At 32.9% G+C, this 22809-nt stretch overlaps 1 protein-coding gene across 1 annotated transcript in view; it reads right to left on the bottom strand.

The window, feature by feature from the left end:
- Positions 1 to 3839: 3839 nt before the first annotated feature.
- ACADSB (acyl-CoA dehydrogenase short/branched chain) overlaps positions 3840 to 22809 on the bottom strand; it is a 46570-nt gene continuing 27600 nt past the window's right edge. The window contains exons 6-11 of the mRNA XM_074295800.1: positions 17383 to 17508; positions 16280 to 16372; positions 10166 to 10255; positions 7554 to 7691; positions 6742 to 6841; positions 3840 to 5597 (exon numbers count right to left, since the gene is read on the bottom strand). Coding sequence (XP_074151901.1) covers positions 5527 to 5597; positions 6742 to 6841; positions 7554 to 7691; positions 10166 to 10255; positions 16280 to 16372; positions 17383 to 17508 — 618 coding nt within the window. The 3' untranslated portion in view covers positions 3840 to 5526. The remainder of the gene's footprint in view (positions 5598 to 6741; positions 6842 to 7553; positions 7692 to 10165; positions 10256 to 16279; positions 16373 to 17382; positions 17509 to 22809) is intronic.

The following is a 22809-nucleotide window of genomic DNA, read 5'->3' as shown; positions in this document are numbered from 1 at the left end:
TAGGAACCTCAGGGATTGAGGTCTGTTTTCTCTCTATATATAAAAGCAATCTATTTTCAGAGTTCTTTTTGCTTTTTTGCTCATTTTTTAAAGGTTAGGTCTGCTCTTAAGGCAAAGGGACAACAGCTGCTTTAGTTTGCCATGGGACCCATGTTTTTTGATTGACCTCCAGTGCTGTTTGACTTCCAAGTCCCATGTTCTGGATTTCAAGGGTTCACAATTTGCTTTGGATGTCTCACAGCAAATCTCTGAACCTCTGACTTGTAACCAGGGTAGAGTAGCCTAAAAACCTCACAGTAAATTCCCTGGTGCACAGAGGCTGCAAAACCCTGGCTTCCCACCTCAGCTCCTTGTCCCAAGCTCCTTACACCGCAGTCTGGGCTCAGAGCCTCTCTCCCTGCCTGACTTAAACAGACCTGTCCAGAAGTTCTTCCAATTTGTTGTTCTCCAAATATTTATGGGTTCTGTCGCTCCTAAACCAGTTCAGAGGCTTAATCTACTGTTGGTTTGAGAGAAGCTTGGAGAAGGTCAGATACAGCCGTGTCTGCTCTCTGCCATCTTGGCTCCTCCCCCTCTTCGAAATGTAGCATTAAGATGTACCAAAAAGTTCCTAGGACATTTCATTAATACAACAGTAATGTTTGACTTGAAAGAATATTCTTTGATCCTTTATTAATTTCTATTGTAGATTAGAAATGAAGTAAAACATTTAGAAATCTGTTCTTCAGGAAATTGTCCCTGGGTTGTTATAAGCAGCGATTTTTTTTTTTTTTAAATCTGTTGGAATTAGGAGCACATCTGTATTAGTTTAGGGTTATAAGTAGTCAGAATAGTGTTTAGGTTAGAGACAGAATGAATTATGATGCCATCTGAAAAGAACAATATTGCTTACACTTTCACACAATGGGGGAAAAAAACCTCTTTTCATATTCTAGGTCACATTTCCAACTATTTCACTAATGATACTGTTTTATTGTTTTCATATCTCTTTCAAATTAATCTTTGGGAATTTATTACTGAAAGGACATGGATAACTCTAAAATTTAAATTCTTAAGCAATTCTTTAGAGTATGGCTTTAATACAAGTTTGACACCAATAAGGAGGTATATTATTGGCTTCTGTCAACTTGGAATCTAGAAAGAGTAGAATATTAATGTCCAAAGGAATTGTATATGTTACACATAATACATCTATTAAAGGACCATTTTCAAAATGTAACAAGAATGAATAGGTGGGACCAACCACATATTCCTGAGTCTGATCAATCATTAATCTATCTAATGATCATTTACTGAGTTTTGGTTATATCAAAGAGAATTAGGTACTGTGAAGAATACAAAGAAGATATAATCCTTTGCTTACCTCACTCCTAGGTAGCTAGGAGGCATAATGTAGTCTGGATCTGAACTTAAGAAGACCTGAGTTGGAATCTTGCCTCTAGTTGTGTGGCCCTGGGCAACTAACTTAACTCCTAACTGGCTCAGTTCCCTCAACCATAAAAATAAGATTAATAATAACAGGGCAGGTTTCCCAGAATTTTTGTGAGATATATTTTTTGTGTAAAGTACTTTGTAAACCACCAAATATCATGCAAATGCTAGTCACTCTTATTCATTCTAGTCTGGTCGTTTTGTCAGATACTTCTTTGAAATTATTTCCATTTTAATTCTATACTCAAAAAATGAAAAATCTTACCTATAAGGAAAACCATTTGATTTTTTAAAAAATCAAGTCCATTGAAATGTAAACTCTTTACCCTTCTCTTACCAGAGATGTAATAACTCCTGCAAGTAAAGGTAAAATTTCATTACAGCCAACTCTTTGAATCTGGGTGAACAATCCATGAGATCTGCTGGAAAAGGATATTCTGGTATTTTGACAGAGAACAAATTGAGCACAGAAAAACTGTCCTGCAGTGAAAACTCTGTTCCTGAGTTGGTTCAGGTTACCTGTTTCCTGCTTTTGACATTTTTATCATTGCTCCACTTTCTGAATTCATATGGGGTCTTGTGCTAGAGATGGGATCGACATTCCAATTCACACTCAATGCTGTCATCTCTTGGCATGAAGATGAGATGTAGCGATCTCCTAGAACTGATCTCTGACTAGTGTTTGACTTCTGTTCCCTTTCCTGAAGGATGCCTGCTGATGAGGATGTGATACTTCTAATTATGTTGTGGTAGTAAGAAAAATTGTGAGCAACCACACTGCGTATCTGTAGAACTAGGAAGCAATTTATAAAGCTCAGCTTAGCAGTGAGTTGTAATTTTGAATTACATTAGTTCTCAACATACCAAAATACTGTGCAAAATGTTTTGCACATAGTGAACCTGCTGTGAATGCTTGTGGAATTTAATGAAATTAACTCTCTGACCTGAAATGCTATGAGAGGACAGGCAAGAGTACCCTAGAAAGAAAGGGCAAGCATGAATAGTATAATCTGCATTGCAAGAATAAGTACCCAAATGAAAACAGAACAAGGAGTTAAAAAATATTATGGCCAAAGACATTCATTCCTTTCCTATAGTTAAGACTGGGATTTAGGGCCTAGCAAAGACCCCTAACGCATGTGTAGGATGACTTCTGAGTGTGTCTTATCCTTTTTCAGCTGAAGATATAACTCCTGAGCTGATGTTATGTGTGACTTCAGTCCAGGTTCAGGATTCTAGTGTCTGTCTGTCTGTCACTCTCTCTCTACTTGTTTTTCTTCAAGGCTCACCCCAGCTACCATCAACAAAGATCAGAGACTCTTTCCCCATTTTCCTCTCAGTGTTCTCTCTCTTCTAAAACTTTCCTTTTTGAAAAGTGATTTGTGTGTATCCTGTCTCGTCCCCAGGGGAAAATTACTTAAGGACAAGGATCATTTTATTTTTGACTTGAAAGTTTGGAACAAAGTAAGTATTTAAATCTATCTTCTCATATCAAATCATGAAATTGTTTGACTAACAGTTCTATGGCCTGACTAACAGTTCTATGGCTAGACAAGCCTGAAAATAAAATGACATGGCAGATGAAGGAACAATTCACATAGTACACAAGAAAAAAAGAAGGTCCCAAAATAATTAGGAAAAAAATATTTTTTTAAAAAGGAGATCTACTTTCAGTTACAGAATGATAAACTATTAAACAGCAAGTATAAAACAATATGCCAAAGAGGCAACTAAGCTTTGTGGAAAAAAAAGATCTGACTCAATGCTGCCTGTGAGACGCCCAACAACTTAATTTACCTTTCAGTGTCCCAGGTAGTTCTCTTAAGACTACAAGTTGCAGCTCAATTGGTGGCTAATCTCCATGCATAGAGGAGAGAATTCCCTATTGTAACAAAAGCAGAAATCACCTATATGATCCAAAACAAAATCACTATGGCTTTCTGAAAATAACTCTGTAAAGGACATATAACTACTATCTGCATTGTAAAAAGGGGAGACCCTTTTTATTGGAGATCTCTTAGTTTGAAATTAATAAAAGGGACAGAAAATTTTCCCTAAAAGTTTTGCTTGGAAATTTAGAGTGTAAAATTATGATCATTACTGTGAGTCTTATCTGAAAACTGGAATAAATGGGTTTAAATAACAGATAAATATTAACTCTTAGTAAATAAAAGTATTCTTATAGGTATTTAAATTAATTATTAATCATTATTAAACAAACAAACAAAAAAAAACCACGCATGGATTACTGTTTTTTTCCCTAAAAGTCACAAATATGGACAATCATAAACAATACTACATCTATCAGAACATTGAAATCTTAGCCCTTGATTTTTCCACTTTCTATAAAGTAATGGCTTATAGCATAAAATGGCATGGATCTATGTCAGTCAGAAAGCAAAAATTCATTTATGAAATAATTCAATGGCAATATTTATTAAAATGTGCTGTAATCACATGTCCACATAATACAAAGTAATACCAATGGCTCTGGCAAATGTAAGGATATGTAAGTTAAAATAATGCTGCCTTAACATAATCTTAATACTTAGCATGCTGTCTGGCATATAGTAAGTGCTTAATACATATTTTATCTATCACTTCTGATAGAAACTAGATTAATTCCTTATCCATCTAAGTTCAATGTAATGCCAATAACATATCACAAGCTATCCAATGGTAAGTATAATAGTTCTGATACCAATCAGTTTCCTGTATTCTGAAAATAATCTCTGAAGTTGCCAATTCAATTAATTACTAAGGAGACTGAAAACATTACTTTGGGGCATCAATCCTTTCCACCCCAGCCCAGTAAGGACTGACATTATTGTGTATATAATTCTTTGACATGATTAACAGTACCTCCTTCAATTCCTCTAGCATTTTAACTGGTCAATTAAAGTGCAATGATTGTGCTGTCTTCTTTATCAAATTCTCTGACTTGTTGCTCTCTGAAGGGTTGAATGTTGGGACTTTCCTCACCAACTTATTTTATAGTACAGTGGATTGCTATCTTTTCTGAACTACATTTAAAATTTTTCTTTATTTCTCTCTCCATTAGTCATAGATGGTTCTTCTCTTTAGGTTGTATTTATACATTTCAAATGCTTAACTATTATTTGTATAAGGAGAGTTTTTTTTGAAAATGTACCTGATATCAAATTTCAAACTTCTCTTATTTGCAGCATGATTCTTTTAAAATAAAAGTAATAAAACAATTCACATTTCACCACAGACTTAAACGTACCTTCTTTCTTCGAAAAACACAATATTGTATTTTTTTCACAATGAAGCTAAAAAAATTAATTAGAAGTAACAATATACAATTTAGATTCAGAAAGATATTGTGTTACTAAAATACTGGGGGGGGGGGAATCTTTAAGTTACAAAATTGACTGATTTAAAAATATTTTACAAAGTTTTTTAGCCACACAACGTGATTGTATGGTTAACCATACAAGTGATGCTGAGACTTATTTTTTAACTTGAGATTTATTTTTAAAACAATCTGTTGAAATTATCTGACTATAATTTTATTTCAAAACATCACATTAAATTAAATATAAATTAAATAACAATTCCTTTATCTGATTTATACTATTATACTATATAAATTCTTTGACATTTAAAATGACTGAATTTCTTTTTCTTAAGGAAATTTCTGAATTTACTAACATTCAATATTTCAAGAAACATGTGCAAAATAGGTTCAACGCACTATACTAGGCACTGGTAAATCTGCAAAGATATAAAATATAAATAACCTACCTGATACCAATTTCTCTGATCTGTATTAGAAATGTTAGATTTTTAAATGAAGTTAAAATGACAGCTTGAAAAATAATTAACTCAAAAGGAATATCTTACTTTTGTCAAATGTTGGGAAAAGGAACCTTTGTATATCATGAAGCAAAGTTACCTGTTTTAAATTACTGGTGACAAGCAAGAGCAGAGAGATCTAATATACTTCAAAACAATATAAGCAGTGCAAAAGATTATTCCAGCTTGAAAGTATTCCACTGTTTCCCATATAAGGCACTCGATTTATGTTTTACATATGTGGCTTCAGTAACAGTCTTCTTATTTATGTGACTCTCAGTATTCTTGATCTAAAAATTTTGCTATGGTATTTAACTGGATATTTGATGTTCCTTCATATATCGTACCTAAAACACAGGACAGGATGGAAGGGAAAAATAGAAATAAGAGGAAGTAAATGTGTGGTATTGAGTGTTAGACAAATTTTCTGCCAAGTTTTACTTGCCAATTTTCTGCCCTATAACTAAAAATCAATGAAAGAAAGGGCAAACATGAACTCCTTTCTAGTTGTCTTTTAGTTATTACGTCTATTGAAAACAAACTTGTAGAAAAATTATTCTAGTGATGACAATATTCAAATCTTTATCAACAAAAGTCACTAGCTGTTTAAAGATCAGTATATGGTTTAACATATTTAATATGTGTGGGACTGCCTGCCATCTAGGGGAGGGGATGGAGGGAAGGAAAAGTTGGAACAGAAGTTTTTGCAAGGGTCAATGTTGAAAAATCATCCATGCATATGTTTTGTCAATAAAAAGCTATAAAAAAAGACTAGTATATAGTTAAGGATATATAGGACCAAAACTGATTTTTTGTCAAATAGAGAACTATCGTTGGCAAAGATTTTTAGAGTTCACATTAGGAACTGCAAATCTCCATCTTCTAAAGTTACACAAAATATGTAGAAACCTAGAGGCAGGTCTCTAAAACCCTGCATAAATATTCTGTGGCAGATTTGTAGGAAATTGAGGTCAACAATAGTACTAGATGACGAAGTATGAATGGGTTTCCACCTTTTTCAGTGGAAGGAACATATATGTATGAAACTGAAGATTCAATGAAGTATTTAAATATAAATAAGACTTGAACCTATTATTATGGAATAGGTTACTTAAGAAGTCAATGGAATTTTACCTGTTTAATTAGCAGGGAGAAGTTTAGAACTAGTCAGACTTTATTAGACAACTGGCTTCTAAAACTATAATTTAAATTAAATTAAGCCATACCAATCATTAAAGAAATCAAGATAATATTAAGAGTTCTAACTTGGCATCAAATTTGGTTTTTATATTTACGCTGTGGTGTGTGTGTGTGTGTGTGTGTGTGTGTGTGTGTGTTTGTGACCTTAAAAATCTAAGTGCATTGTTAAAAGATTGGTACTTTTAAAATCAATTTTTTGAAGCAATAGGAGGAAAAATAGTTTTCAGACATTATGAGTAGAAGATAAACTTCTTAGGAATAACTAAAAATATAAAAAATAGGTCTACTTACCAATCTTTGCATCTCTAAAGTATTTTTCCATTGGAAAATCTTTGGTATACCCTACTCCACCCATCCATTCTATGCATTTACTAGTTGTCAGTCCAGCAACCTAGCAAAAATTTAAATATTATACAATAATGAGCTACACCATTTTACATACTGGAATTAAACTTTTTTCTTTTTTACTGTGTAAAACATTTTTAGAAATAATCACTACAAATTTTAGTTGAAAAGGATGACATTTTTAAATAGAATTATATTTGGTTTCCATACCTTAAAATACCTTTTCTTCAGTTAACTAGGTAAATTAATTAGCTTTCTGCACTTGACTACTAGACAAAATACCAGGATTTATTGATAAAATAATAATTCTGTAATTTTCTAAGCCCCCTGAAAAAGCCTCATAAGTTAAATATCTAATATATGACATATATCAGGACAAAGTTTTCGCCCCCCCTCCTTGAACACCATTAGCACGTAATACCAGGGGACCATACATAAGAAATAGTTTCTTTGTTGCTTCTCTTGTGGTATGATTTATGGTACTTAACATACTATTATGATCTCACCATGGTGAGATTAGGTACAAGTACCTAAACTAATTGTAATTGAAGTGTTAATTCTATCAAACTATTCTGTTTCAATTTAAGAATCCTGCAAGAGACAATTTAATAGATACTTTGTGCTCTCAAAAATATCAAAATGTTTTAATTACATTTTCATTTATTCAATTCCCAAAAGTAGTCTAAGTCAGCAGATTTACTTAATAATTTGAGCAAAAATCTTTATAAACTTGTCTGAGCAGAGATTTCTATTCTTACCTCTGATGCAAAATATTTTGCCATGGATGCTTCTTTTACAAATGGTCTTCCAGTTTCTGAAAGCCTGGCAGCATTGTATGTCAGCAATCTTGCAGCCTCAAGCTGCGTGGCCACTTGAGCTATTTGATGTTGAATTCCCTACAATATTCAGACCCAGCATTAAAGTTATAATTGTAGTTTGCAAGAAAATCTCTCATCCTTAAAAGAATGCCTTGTTGGGGAAAACTGCCAGATTCAGGTGTAACCAAAGGAAATTCAGGTGTATTACTTTTTAAATACTGCTTAATCTACATTCTAAAATGAAATATGATACCATATGCAGAGTTAAAATCCTCTTTTCTTGGAGCATTTCAAAATTCATATAATTCTTCACAATAAATATTCAAGATAATAGAATATAAGATAGCACAAAGTTAGATAAAACTGTTTTTTTACTTAATTATAATTTCTAATTCTTAAAAGATAAATTCATGGTAAAATTTAGCAAAACCAAAATTTGGTCAAACTCATTAATTTTATTATTTGAAAAAAAAACCTTTGATTCTGAAATTTCCCCAAGCACCAAAGTCTTTCAAATGTAGGAGTGCTAAAAACATTTAAAAACATTCATTATTCTCCTTGCAAGCAGCAATAATAAAGTATCACTACCACAGGGACATAAATGAACAAAAGTTTCCTTCCCAGGATGGTAGAATCCAATAGAAGTTATTTTGTTTTTCATACTGCACTTAAAAAAATGCTCAACCTGTATGAAAAGTTTTGAAAACTTCAATATAAAAACCGAATAATAAAGAATTTATAAGAAAATATAAACCTTAGAATATGTTAGCCAGAAATATTTTTTGAAAACTGAAAAGATTTCTGATGCCTGAATTGAATAATATAATTATCCATTCAACTAGGAATTAGCCTTCTCTAATAAAACAGAGAATGGTGGAAGAATTAATTCTGAAAGTATTATGTCTGAGAAACATAGAAACACTAGATGTTTACAATATAGGAGCTTCATTCAATGATGAATTAAATTTTCATATAAAACTAAGAATAATTATAAATGAATAAAGAATTATAGCAAAAAGAAAATCAATCTTGGGCAGTTAGGTGGCACAGTGGATAGAGCACCAGCCCTGAAGTCAGGAGGATCCGAGTTCAAATCTAATCTCAAACACTTAACACTTCCTAGCTGTGTGACCCTGGGCAAGTCATTTAACCCCAATTGCCTCAGCAAAAAAAAAAAAAAAAAATCAATCTTGTTTTAACAACTTCATCTGAAAACCTAAAATCCTCCAAAACAATCTTAAATTTTTTTCAAAACTGTTCTTTAATTTAAAAAATATGTGTGTATACATATACATATATAATATACCATACAATTTTGCCTACATAAAATGCTTTAAAGAATAATAATTATTTCCATAAAGTATTTTATCACTTTAAGTATAACTAATTTTTATTTTTCCTACCATAAAGAAACACCTCTTTCCTACGGTGTAAAAGAGAAAAGAACCCTAACCACTCTTCCTTTATCTGATAATCTAGGATATTTCACCAAAGGCTCTGTGAAAAAAGCAGCAGACACAGAGTTTTTAAGTATGGTTTTATTACTAAATAGCTATGCAACCACAGAAAAGTCACCATTGGGACTACTAATCTCATGATGTTGGTGAGAGAAATGATATGATTATGAATGAAAGCTCCTTTACAAATAAAATCTACCTTCCAAGCACAGAGGTGAGACAACACTGTGGAGGACAGTTCTGGTTTGGGACCCTGCAGGGGTCTGTATCCCAATCCCAATTTTTACTAGATGTGTGTGAAACTGGTCAAATCACTGAACCATCTGAGCTTTAGTTTTCTAATTTATAAAATGGAGACAATAGGCAGGTATCCTAAACAATCTTTTGTAGTAGCAAAGAATCAGAAACTATGGGGATACCCATCAATTGGGCAATGGTTACACAAGTTATAATTTTGTACTAAAAGAAATAATAAAGGGGATGGTTTCAGAAAAATCTGGGAAGCCTTGTATGAACTGACACAGAATGAAGTGAGCAGAATCAGGATAATAATTTATATAACTACAATTATATTGTAAGAACAATCAACTCTGAAAGACTTAGGAACTCTTGATTAACTACAATTCTGAATAACTCATGATAAAATATGGTATCCACCTCCAGATAGAGAAGTGATGAATTTAGAGTATAGATCAGAGAATGTGATTTTCCTTTTCTTCTTTTTCTTTTTTTTGGGGGGAGGAGGGGAAGGAGCAATGGGGGAATTTGTTTTGAATGACTACATAATTATATTGGAAGTTTTGTTCTTCTTGCCTTCTTATGTGGGGGGGGGGAGAGTGGAAAGAAAAGTTTGGAATTGAAAAAAGAATAAAATTTTTTAAAACAGAAAAAGAACATCATGATAGACAATGACTAAAATTGAAAAATTCAGATAAGTCATATTTCACACCCTCATATAGCTTCCATTTTAGTAAGGCATTTCCAATTCTTAAGACTCTTACTACTGCTCCATTGAAACCCCTTACAAGTTTATGTTGGATTTCTTTGATAATATAAAATAAATGAGTAGGATTAAATTATCATTGTAATTTTTACCTGAAAAGACAATATCCTTTTACCAAATTGCATTCTTTCTTTAAGATATGGAATGGTGTGGTCAAAACATCCTTGTGCCAGTCCTAACATCTGTAAATTATATATAAAAAAAGAAAGATAGATTGGTTCACATCCTCATATTTTAATTTATCCACAGTAGTAAAGTCTTTATCTTGGTAGATGTAATAGTTATTCTTTGAAACAATAGTTATTGAGGACTGCAGAGGAATTATTTTTAAAAACAGCAATGGTATAAAATGAGTTAGAGGGGCCTGGCCACAATCCCAATGTCTAAAGGAAATATTAAGATGTATTGAACTATGTACAGCAAAGTACATTTCTCTGTTCAGCAGAACATAAAAATATTTTACAATCAATCTTCTTAATTTCCAATTTTTTAATCCCTCAAATATCTCGCTCAGATTGGCCTAAGGAAGTTCTTGGAGTCTCTTCTCAGTGTCCTTCAAATTCTCATTTGAGAAGTCACTTCTGAATATTCTTTCTGTATCCAATCTGTCATTAGCTTCTCTTTTGTATCAGATGTGATCATGATTAATAAGATTATTAAGGCTTTGGTGAAAAGGGATTATAGCATATAAGATATTCAGTAAAAAAAAGCACTATTCACTTCTAATTCACACACACTGAAGCTTTGGTGAGTAAAAATGTGCCAAAATAAATCTAGTTTTTTCCTTACTTTCTCCAAGTGCTGAGCCAATTAAATTGTGAAAAACTTTGCTTTGTTTGTCCAAAAGAGTAAGTATGGCAAAGAAGAAAGAATACTAGATTTGCCGAGTTTTGAGTTCAAGTTTCATCTCTTTCACCATTGCTGAGTGACTTCTCTGGGCCTCAGTTTCCTAATATATAAAGTCCCTTTCCACTCCAAATCTGTGAGCTCCATTAGATTATTATCCAATTATAAGAAATCAAGCCATTCTCCAATTGATAAATGGTCAAAGGATATAAACAGACAATTCTCAAAGAAATTGAAACTATTTCTAGCCATATAAAAAGATGCTCCAAGTTATTATTAATCAGAGAAATGCAAATTAAGACAACTCTGAAATACCACTACACACCTGTCAGATTGGTTAGAATGACAGGGAAAGATAATGCAGAATGTTGGAGGGGATGTGGGAAAACTGGGACACTGATACATTGTTGGTGGAATTGTGAATAGATCCAGCCATTCTGGAGAGCAATTTGGAACTATGCTCAAAAAGTTATTAAACTGTGCATACCCTTTGATCCAGCAGTGTTACTACTAGGTCTATATCCCAAAGAGATTTTAAATAAAGGAAAGGGACCTATATGTGCAAGAATGTTTGCGGCAGCCCTTTTTGTAGTGGCCAGAAACCAGAAACTGGGTGGATGCCCAGCAATTGGAGAATGGCTGAATAAATTGTGGTATATAAATGTTTTGGAATATTATTGTCTGTAAGAAATAACCAGCAGGATGATTTCAGAGAGGCCTAGAGAGACTTACATGAACTGATGCTGAGTGAAATGAGCAGGACCAGGAGATCATTATATATTTCAACAACAATACTATATGATGATCAATTCTGATGGAGTGGCCATTTTCAACAATGAGATGAACCAAATTGGTTCCAATAGTAATGAAGCAGTAATGAACTGGACCAGCTACACCCAGCGAAAGAACTCTGGGAAATGAGTGTAAACCACTACATAGAATTCCCAATCCCTCTATTTTTGTCCACCTGCATTTTTTATTTCCTTCACAGGTTAATTGTACACTATTTCAAAGTCCGATTCTTCTTGTGCAGCAAAATAACTATATGGACGTGTATAAACATATTGTATTTAATATATACTTTAACATATTTCACATGTATTGGTCTACCTGACTTCTGGGGGAGGGGATGGGGAGAAGGAGAGGAAAAATTGGAACAAAAGGTTTTGCAATTGTCAATGCTGAAAAATTACCCATGCATATATCTTGTAAATAAAAAGCCATAAAAAAAAAGATTATTATCCAAACAACTCCATCAATTTGGTGTTGTCTCTTTTTTAAAAGGAAAAAATAAGAGTTAAAGAGTGTTTTGGTAGAAATATTTCACATTCATCAATGCTTCATTATTATTTCCTTATGTTTTCCTTTATTCTCTTGCTTTCCAAGGTAAAATACAAATAATGTCAAAAGCAGGAGACAACATAGCACTTTGAAGCACTGTCAATGAGATAACAGAGTTATTTCAAACTCTTATTATTAAAGTTTGCATAGAAATAAATAGTATTTTTATTGACATTAAAACCTGACAAAACAAGTTGCAAATCAAGATGATTCGATGGAAATAAAAAGTCTTTTACTGTAAATGTTTCAAAGCTAAATTCTCTATGTTTAGTTTCAAGAATTGATGTTTCTGTTTATTTCTGTGACACATTTCTCTCTCTCTAAAAGGTACCCAAAGTATTAACCAAGATATAATAACTACCCAACCTTAACTTTTAATTAGGCTATAAGAGTAACTTAGAGTAATTAAGAGTAAAGCCAAGGCAGTGTATTTTACTGCCAGAACATCTATATTATTTATATCCCTGGGAACAATGAGATCCAGTGCTGCAATTTTTAATGCCTTATCTGACAAAAGTTTAATCACAGATAAACTTTAAAACAGACAGAAAAGCCAAAATCATACAGAAAGAAACATTATGTTGCCTTCTGGGAATCCTGGGCTAAAGCTTTATCTAAAATTAGCTACTTAGGTAGCAGAAGCTGAAAAAAGAGGGAAAAAAAAATCATCAGTTTTATAATGATTCACAAAAGATACATTTATTTTTGGACTTCAATGAATTGTGATCTTAATTGATGTGCCTATTTTTTAATGATCAGATATCAAGCAATTCTCATATGCCTTCCCATCCTGTGGGAATCTTGTCCATGTTCTTTTGTGATCTGCTGTAGGGGTCCCCATAATTGCTCCTGTTGTTCTGCTATTACATGGAAACCAAAGATGCATATCAATTATACAGGTTAACATCAGATACCCTTCATTCTTGCTATTTAATCAGCCTACTTTATTCTAGTCAGATGCTTATTTGAAGATAGCCTATACATTACTTCTGCAAAATAACATTTTTAATGTGTTTACAATCTCTTCAAACTCTCCACATATTCTAAGAGTACTAAAAAAGTATGGGTATTAAAAGGATGGACTTTATTTCATAGAGAAGCTTGTGGTGATTAAAACAATTGTTCAAAAATACAATTTTCAATTCTGGACCTAGTAGTACTGTTTATTTTTAGTCTCTGTATTGATGATGGTACACATTTCAATGGACAATCTCTATCATAGTATGAGAAACAGATATTCTTCATCTGTCTTTTTTTTTTTTCCCACTTTTGGATGATTAGGCCAAGCTTTTAAAAGTGATTATGGATCTCCTTTAGACGAGGCAATGTTCTAGGGTTTCATAAACCAGGAATGTATTATTTAGCAAATAGGGACATTTATAGGACTTCCCCTTCTAGAAGCAACTCTTCCATTTGGATTCTGTTCTGATGATCAACCAAACAATTAGTTGTGAAAATATCTACTATTTATTAGGTACTATGGATATAAATTCAAAGAATGAAACAATTCCTAAGGGAGAGACAAACATCTTCAAAATAAGCAAATGTAGCATAAATAGAAAGTTTATAAAGACAAATAGATAAAATAGATTATAAAGACAAATAGCTAAATACACTAATATTTGGGTGGGAAAACAAAGGATTTGTATAGAAGATAGAATAGACATCCTAAATGACAATGAAAACTACACTTAGGAAGCATACATCTCCCTGTTTTAAATTTCACTTGCTACAAAAATTCAAAGAACCTCAGATTTAAAGTCAAAAGGGACCTTGAAATTCATCTAGTTCAAACTCCTTTTTTTTTTTTTTTTTTTTTTTTTTTTTTTTTTTTTTTTTTACAGACGAGAGATCCTTCTTTGCCCCATACTGTCTCTCTGTTGTTACATCTTTCAAGGAATTTTAAGAGCTCTCTTATTTTCCTAGGATTAAATATAATCTATTTGGCACTTAACGAGTGTGTTTCACAATCTGGACCCTCCCCTTCTCTTCCCTCCCCTTCATATACGCTGCACGCCAGATTACAATCTATTATATATTCTTTGCTATGTTGTAGAGAAGACACTCTATCCCCTACTTTGTCCTTGCACAGTCCAGGCTCATGCCTGGAATATCCTAACCCTCTGCACTCAGACCTCCCAGAATCCCTAGTTTCTTTGGACACTCAACTCAAGTGCCACACATGATCTCATATGATCATATGATTACAGTCTCTTCAAACTTTCCACATATTCTGAGAGTATGGGTATTAAAAGAATGGACTTTATTTCAGAAATTTGTAGTAATTAAAATAATTGTTCAAAAAATACAATTTTCAATGATCTTATAGATCACTGATTTACATGATCTCAGATATACCTGAATTCTCCTTCTTAAAACTATCTTATATTCACTTTTGCATACATTTTACATATGCAGATCTATGGTATATACTGTCTTCCCTATGAGAAGATAAGCTATTTGAGGACAGAGATGGGTTCCTTTTAGCACTGACATTCCAGGTACCTCACAAAATGCTTGGAACAAAAGCAGGCACTTAAATGTCTGCAGATTTACTACTTTTGTCTGATTCTTAAAAATGCAGGATCACTTCTATGCAGGAGAGCTTTTAAAATGGCATTCTGTTATACTGGAACAAATATATACCTGTACTCAACAAATAAGCCTAATGGAATATTATATTTTTCAGTCTGCTTAGAACATTGTTTAGAACATTCTCATACTTTCAGGGATGTTCTTGATGAATATGTAGATTATTTTCATAAAATTTAGTGAAGATGAAAAAGGCAAAGTCATTGATTTTGATCCTGGTGATATGACTAATTTTTTTTTCCATCTTGGGAATATTCCCTTTTTTTCAAATGCTTTGAGAATCAATTGCTCTATACCTCAAAACAATGTTGCTAGCAGCATGATTCTCTTCTGTGTATATTTACTCTAGTTTGGCTTCTTTTCTCATTTTTGTTTTCTTCAATTTCATTTCCCCTTCTTCATGAAGCACATCAGCGCCTATGTTATAGTCTAAATGTGGTGTTTCCCTTGACCTCAATGATGAAAAGAATTTGTTTTAAAAAATTATTTTGGTCACCATATTCTCTGCCAAGATTTTATACAAGTAGAATAGGATGTTACAATAGGATTATCGATGGAAGATTCACTTACTTAACTGAAAAAAATAGCCATCATGAATCAAAAGCAGTCACAAGAATTCTTGAGAGGTATCATGGGAGTAGAATATAGAGAACCCACCTTGGAGTCAGACATGCTTATCTTTAAGTCTTACTTCTGGCATATTTTGACTATATGCCAGTGTAAAGTAAAATGTAAAAAAAAAAAATTTCAGTATAAAGAATTCCTTTCCCGTCCAGCTCCTCTGCTATTTACTTTACACTGAAGAACTACTGAAATAACTCTTTTTTACATTGAAGAGTTATACAGTTTGGACCAAAAAAAGAAAACCTAAATGACTTTTGAATAATATGGTATTTTACATGTTTATTTGATTCTGATAATTTTGTTTTATATGTCTATGTAAAATATGTTCGAATTGCTCTTGTTAAAACAAAGTAGCCAAGAATCCCAAAGGACTAGTGGTATCGCCATTTAGCATAGTTTATACTATACCTATCTGACTTTCCAACTCTTAAAAGACTTTTTAATAAGAATTCTATGCTTTGCAATGTTGTTTCCTTAAAGCACATTTAATTTTAAGATACATTTTGGAAATACTAACACAGATATTAGTTATTATTTTGGTGCTCTTAAAATGGAGAAAAATTGCTAGTACTGAGTCAAGTTTTTTCCCTCTGGATATTTCTGCTTTCTTGCCCTTGATTTTAAAAAGAGATTCTCTTTAAATAGCCATTTTCTTTTCATTATGTAAAGAAAGTGTGACATCTAGTGGCAATAAGCTTTTCTAGAAATTTGATTTGACAATCTGGTCTAGCCTTCCTAACTGTCATAGCTTCATTGATTCAAATACAAGTGATCTTAGTTGAACATGTGAAGGTACTACTCACTTGTGCAGCAATTCCTATTCTTCCTTCATTAAGCATTCCAATGGCATATTTGTACCCATGGCCAAGTTGTCCTAGGATATTAGTTACTGGTACCTGAAGAATAAAAATATTCCACTATTTTTTCATTTTATTTTCTCAAGACATATAACATATACTTTTTAATATTCTAACTTTAAAATATAAATGTATTTGCACAATGGAAGCAGCCCAAAAGACTATAATGGGCATTAGATTTTTGTCCCTTTTTAGTGTCTTAGTTTTCTGATCTGTAAAATGAAAGGGTTAAATTAGACTATTTGCAAAGTCTCTGACTTAGGATAATTATATAAAAAGTGGAAGCAAGGAGGAAGCATTATTTGGCTTTTGAACATAAAAATAGATACAATGACTCTTAATTCACATGTTATTACTATTATCTGCAAAATAAATGGTGAAATGCATGACGAAATTTAATTAAATACTGAATATTTTTCAGAATGAATATGTAACAATAATGAGAAAATTTGCTTCTTAGGGTCACTAATCAGCAATAACCAAAAAAAAAAAAAAAATCAATTTAAGACACATAAATAAAAAACATTTACTTTGGGGTTTAGATGACATGGAGAGATAAATCTAAAATATTTTATTCATTAGCTTTTAAAAATTGAGAATAGGGAATATAAATTTTATTTCATTTTCAATGAAGACCCTAACACCCTTTGAGTGCATTTTATAGAGAAGGGTAAAACTTTCATAGAATAACATCGCCACCTTGTGGTCCTTTATGACATTACAACGTATTTTAATGCTATTTTGTATTTGAGTTGTTTTTTTTTTTTTAAATCAACTTTATATAACTGCATTTTCATAACTACAAGCAAAATTAGGTTACCTGGTAGCAATTCAACAAGGAGTTGTTGTAAGATAAGACCAAAAGTACTGCCCATGGTTTAATTCTAAAGAAATATACGTTCAGGACCAGATTAAAATATTATTAAAGAACTTCAAAAATATAATTTGACATAATAAAATCTTACCATTGAAGTCACTCTTTTTCATTATTCTTTACATCAAGTACACCTTTCACATAATGGTTTTATTTAAAATAAGGTCACACCTACCTTAACATTATCAAATATCAATGTACTGGTGGGAGATGCTCTGAGTCCTAATTTGTTTTCTTTTTTCCCTATTTGAAGTCCCTCTGTATCACGATCTATTATGAAACATGTAATTCCTTTGTAACCCTAAGAAAAGAAATTTTAAAAGCATCATTAGCACCTTTGGTTTCTTACACTTTTGTCTCCAAAGAATTAAAGGCAAAAAAGAAACACAAAACTTCGAATTCAAACTTCAATTTAACTAATCATGATGAAAGATATTGCTATATTTTGCACCATTTCGCTAATTTTTAAAAATGACTTTAAAATACATGTATCTAATATTTCATTTTCTTTCTTGTTTAACCTTTTTATGCTACTCTTGAGCCTTGTATTTGAAAATCAAATTCTCTATTCGGCTTTGGTCTTTTCATCAAGAATGCTTAAAAACCTCCCATTTCATTAAATACCCATTTTCGGATATTATTCCAAGTTTTGCTGGGTAGGTGATTCTTGGCTGTGTTATCCTAGCTCCTTTGCCTTTCAGAATATTCCATTTCAAGGCCTTCAATCCTTCAATGTAAAAGTGGCTAAATCTTGTGTTATTCTTACTGTGGATTCATGATATTTGAATTGTTTCTTTCTGACAACTTCTAGTATTTTTTCCTTGACTTGAGAGCACTGGAATTTGGTTATAATATTCCTGGAAGTTTTCCCTTTTATCACCACTTTCAAGTGATGGTCATGAATTCTTTCAGAATTTCTATTTTTATCCTCTGATTCTAGAATATCAGCAGTTTTCCTTGATATTATCTTGAAAGATGGTACCTAGGCTCTTTCTTTTATGATGGCTTTCAGATAGTCCAATAATTCTTAAATTATCTCTCCTGGATCTATTTTCTAGATCAGTTATTTTTTTTCAATTATATTTTTCACATTTTCTTCTATTTCTCCCTTCTTTTGATTTTGTCTCTTGATATTTCAAAGTCATTAGCTTCTCACTTACCCAATTCTAACTTTTAAGAAATTACTTAGTGAGCTTTTGTACCTCCTTTTCCATTTGACTAAATTCTACTTTTTAAGGAATTATATTTTCTTCATTGAATTTTTGTACAGCTTTTTTTTCCCTCATGTGGCCAATTCTTATTTTTAAGGAGTTCTCCTCAGTGAATTTTTGTATATTTTTTCTATCTGGCCTATTACTTCCCACATTTTCTCAGGAAAAAAAAAAAGCACTAATATTATAAATATATAATGTTAGCAAAAGCATTTCACCACTACCCATCATAGAATTTCAGAGTTGGAAAGAGAAAATTATTACCCAATCTATATTTGAAAAATATTTTACCCTTAGGATTTACAAAGAAAAAAAATAAAATCCATTTTCCAGATAAGAGTTTTTCAAATCCTTGAAAGAGTTTTCTCTTGGATTAAACACAACTGGTTCCTGGTTTTTATTATCATCTGGATAATCTAAAATTTATGGATGTTCTTTCTAAAATGGGGCATTCCAAACTCCATACTACAATTGCAGTCTAATCAGGTCAGAGGACAGCAAACAGGATTATAATTTATTCTGAGGAGCTAAAGAACATATTGCCTTTTTTTTTTTTTTTTTTTGGTTACCATGCCATACTATTAACTTATATTAAGCTTTAAATGTGCTCTCAATCTTTTTGTTTTTCACAAGAATTGCATGATTTTGTACTTATGTTGATATTTTTTAAACTTAAATGTATTGACATTTACATTACATATTTATATCCAGAATTTTCTTATTTGATCTAGACCAATATTCTAGCCTGTTCAAGAGGTTTTTTTTTTGTTGTTGTTGTTCCTGTTTTCCAGTGGATTAACTGTCTCTTCTAGCTTTATATTATTTTCTATTTATTAAAGAAGCCATTTTATGTTTTTGTTATTTTATGTTAAAGAAATCTTTTATGACTTGTTTTTAATGTTCTTTGTGATCGTGCCTAATTTTCCCATTTCTTCCAAATGTTACAGAATTTTCCTAGGAATAGAAGCCAAAGTTATTATGCCATAGTTTGTACATCAATGTTATGTACTTGTGGCTCCTCTCTCTGTTGGACTATGAGCTCAAGGAAGGCAGAGACTATGTCTTACTAGACTATCTCTTCTGCCAAACACAGGGCTCAGTATATATAGTGAGCACTTGTTAAATGTTAATGAAATGAGTGCCAAAAGAACAGGCAGGTGGTACAGACCAGGAATCAAAGTCCAGAAGGAGTGAGGTGCAGAAGAGATCAAGTGATGCATCTAGGAGATCAACTTTTTTATAGATTGCTGAAACTCTTCATGGGACTAATACATTTAGTATTTAAGAACTGAGATGCACCTCATCCAAATACCATCCTTTTAGAGAAGAGGGAACTAAGACCTTGAGGAAATGGCAAAGCAGTTTCTTTAGATTCCAAATCTAGTTCTCTTGGGCTAGAGTCCCAAATATGAGATGTGACTTCTTACCCTTAGGGAGTGATTATCTGCCTTAGTTACCTACTTTATCTAGAACTGGATTTTACTTTTCTTAGGCTGCCTAGAGTAGAAACTAAGTTGGGGAGGATTTAACCTGGTCATTCCTAGGAACACCTACCCAGGGGAATGACTCCTGACTGTGAAATGCATCAGATGTACATGATATGATGAACCTTTTACCTTACTTTACCTCACTACATTTCTTTCTTTCTTTTTTTTTTTTCAAATTTTTATTTTCCCCAGTTACGTGTAAAAATACTTATTTTTTGGTATACGTGTACATAGATTTTTAAAAAAAACATCATGAAATCATGTGAACCATGTTGGTAGGGAAAAAAAATCAGAAAAAAAGAAAAAGAATATGACAGAAATAAAAAGTGACTATAGCATGTGTTCATTTACATTGTCTTCATAATTTTCTTTCTGAACACAGGGATGGCATTTTCCATCCAAAGTTTATTGGAATTGCCTCAGATCACGAAACTGCTAAAAAGAATGAACTCTCATATTTGAGCATTACACAATCTTGCTGTGTTGTGTATAATTTTTTCCTGTTTCCACTAGTTGGTTTATGTGAATCTTTCCAGATCTTTCTAAAATGCTTGTTTATCATTTTTATAGAACAATAGTACTTCATTACTTTCATATATCATAACTTATTCAGCCATTCCCCAATTGATGGGCATCCACTCATTTTCCAATTCTTTGCCATCACAAAAAGAGCTGCTACAAACATTTTTGCCCATAAGAGTCCTTTCCCCTCTTTTATGATTTTTTGGGATAGAGACCCAGTAGAGACATGCTGGAGCAAAGAATATGCAGTTTTATAACCTTTTGGGCATAGTTCCAAATTGCTCTGAAAAATCATTGGATTATTTAACAACTCTATCACCAATGTATTAGTATCCCAATTTTCCCACATCCCCTCTAACATTCATCATTATCTTTTCCTGCCATCTTAGCCAATCTGAGAGGTATGATATGGTACCTCAGAGTTGTTTTAATTTGCATTTCTCTAATCCAGTGGTCCTCAAACTTTTTAAATAGGGGGCCAGTTCACTGTCTCTCAGACTGTTGGAAGGCCGGACTATAGTAAAAACAAAAGCTCACACTCTGTCTCCACCCCTCAGCCCATTTGCCATAACCCGGAGGGCCGCAGTTTGAAAACCCCTGCTCTAATCAATAGTGATTTAGAGCATTTTTTCATGTGACTATAGATGGCTTTAATTCCTTCATCTGAAAATTGTTCATGTCCTTTGACTATGTACCAATTGGGGAATGACTCACATTCTTATACATTTGAGATAGTTCTTTATATGTTTTAGAAATGAGGCCTTTATCAGAAATACTGGCCATAAAATTTTTCCCACCTTTCTGCTTTCCTTCTAATTTTGATACACTGGTTTTGTTTGCGCAAAACCTTTTTAGTTTAATATAATCAAAGTTATCCATTTTGCATCTGATAATATCCTCTAGTTCTTCTTTGGCTATAAATTCTTCGCTTCTCCAAAGATCTGATAATTATCGCTTGCTCTCCTACTTTCCTTATAATATCTTTTGCACTTAAATCATATATTCATTTTGACCTTATTTTGGCATAAGGTATGAGATTGTAGATCTATGCTGAGCTTTTGATATATCAGTTTCTTTTGAATACATGGGAGAGCTATTGGAATACACAGGAGGCACCTGACAGTGGCTGCTTGGAGATGCAACCCAGAATGGATCTCCTCTTGTGAGAGGATTATACAAGAAGACTGAGAGGCAGTGGCTGTTCTCTGACCTCTGACTGAGAGGTCATTGCCTTGTCTGACCTCTTTCCTCTTCCCTCTATCTCCAACTTATCTCATTCTTAGTCTACAACACCTGTGTCAGGAAAGGCTGCCTTGCAACTCCTTCAGATGTTATGAAACACAGCTATGGAGACTCTTGGAGAATTGACCTGTCCCTTAACAATTCCCTGCTTTTTGCTGTTATTTTCCCCCCACAGAATGGTCCATACACTGAGGCATGCAAGCAGCACTATCACTTCTGGATGGTTGTAACAGATATTGATTTTGTGAAATATCGTGGAGGCAAATTTCAAACAAAGAAGAGAACTATAGTCAAAACATGCATTTAAGTCTCTCGTCAGTCTCCTGGCTCAGTCCTTTGATGTGTTGGCCCATTTAATTACCCTGACTAAAAAAATCTTACCCGGGCTCTTCTTACTTAACTCTAGAAGGATCCTTCTCATGACTAGTTCTGATTCTTCTTGTAATTTTTGCCCCACGTTCAGGCACCATATGTTGGAATACATGGGAGAGCTGTTGGAATACATGGGAGCTACCTGACAGTGGCTGCTTGAATTGATCTCCTCTTGTGAGAGGATGATACAAAGAGACTGAAAGGCAGTTGCTGTTCTATGATCTCTCTGACTGATCTGATCTCTCTCCTCTTCCCTCTGCCTCCTATTTACCTCATTCCCAGTGTACAATATGTGTCAGGAAAGGCTGCCTTGCAACTCCTTCAGATGTTATGATCCACAGCTGTGGAGGCTCTCGGAGAATTGACCTGTTCCTTAACAATTTTCCATTTTTCCCCACCAATTTTTGTTAAATAGTGAGTTCTTATCCCAGAAGCTAAAGTTAGGGGGTTTATCAAACACTAGATTTCTACAGTCATTGATTATTGTGTCATGTGCATCTAACCTATTCCACTGATCATCACTCCATTTCTTAGCCAGTACCATATGATACTGATGACTACTAATAAAACAGTATTTTTAAAACAGAGTTTTTGGTCTGGAACTGTTAGGTCACTATGCTTTGTACTTTTTTTTTTCCCCATTAATTCCCTTGATATTCTTGACCTTGTGTTCCTCCAGATGAATTTTGTTATTATTTTTTTCTAGATCTATAAAATAATTTTTTGGCAGTTTGATTAGTATGGCAATGAAAAAGTAGTTATTTAGGT

The sequence above is a fragment of the Sminthopsis crassicaudata genome, chromosome 2 (genome assembly GCF_048593235.1).
Source record: "Sminthopsis crassicaudata isolate SCR6 chromosome 2, ASM4859323v1, whole genome shotgun sequence".
Classification (NCBI taxonomy): domain Eukaryota; kingdom Metazoa; phylum Chordata; class Mammalia; order Dasyuromorphia; family Dasyuridae; genus Sminthopsis; species Sminthopsis crassicaudata.
The sequence above is the reverse complement of the archived record's forward strand: the minus strand, read 5'-3'. Positions and strand labels throughout refer to the sequence as shown.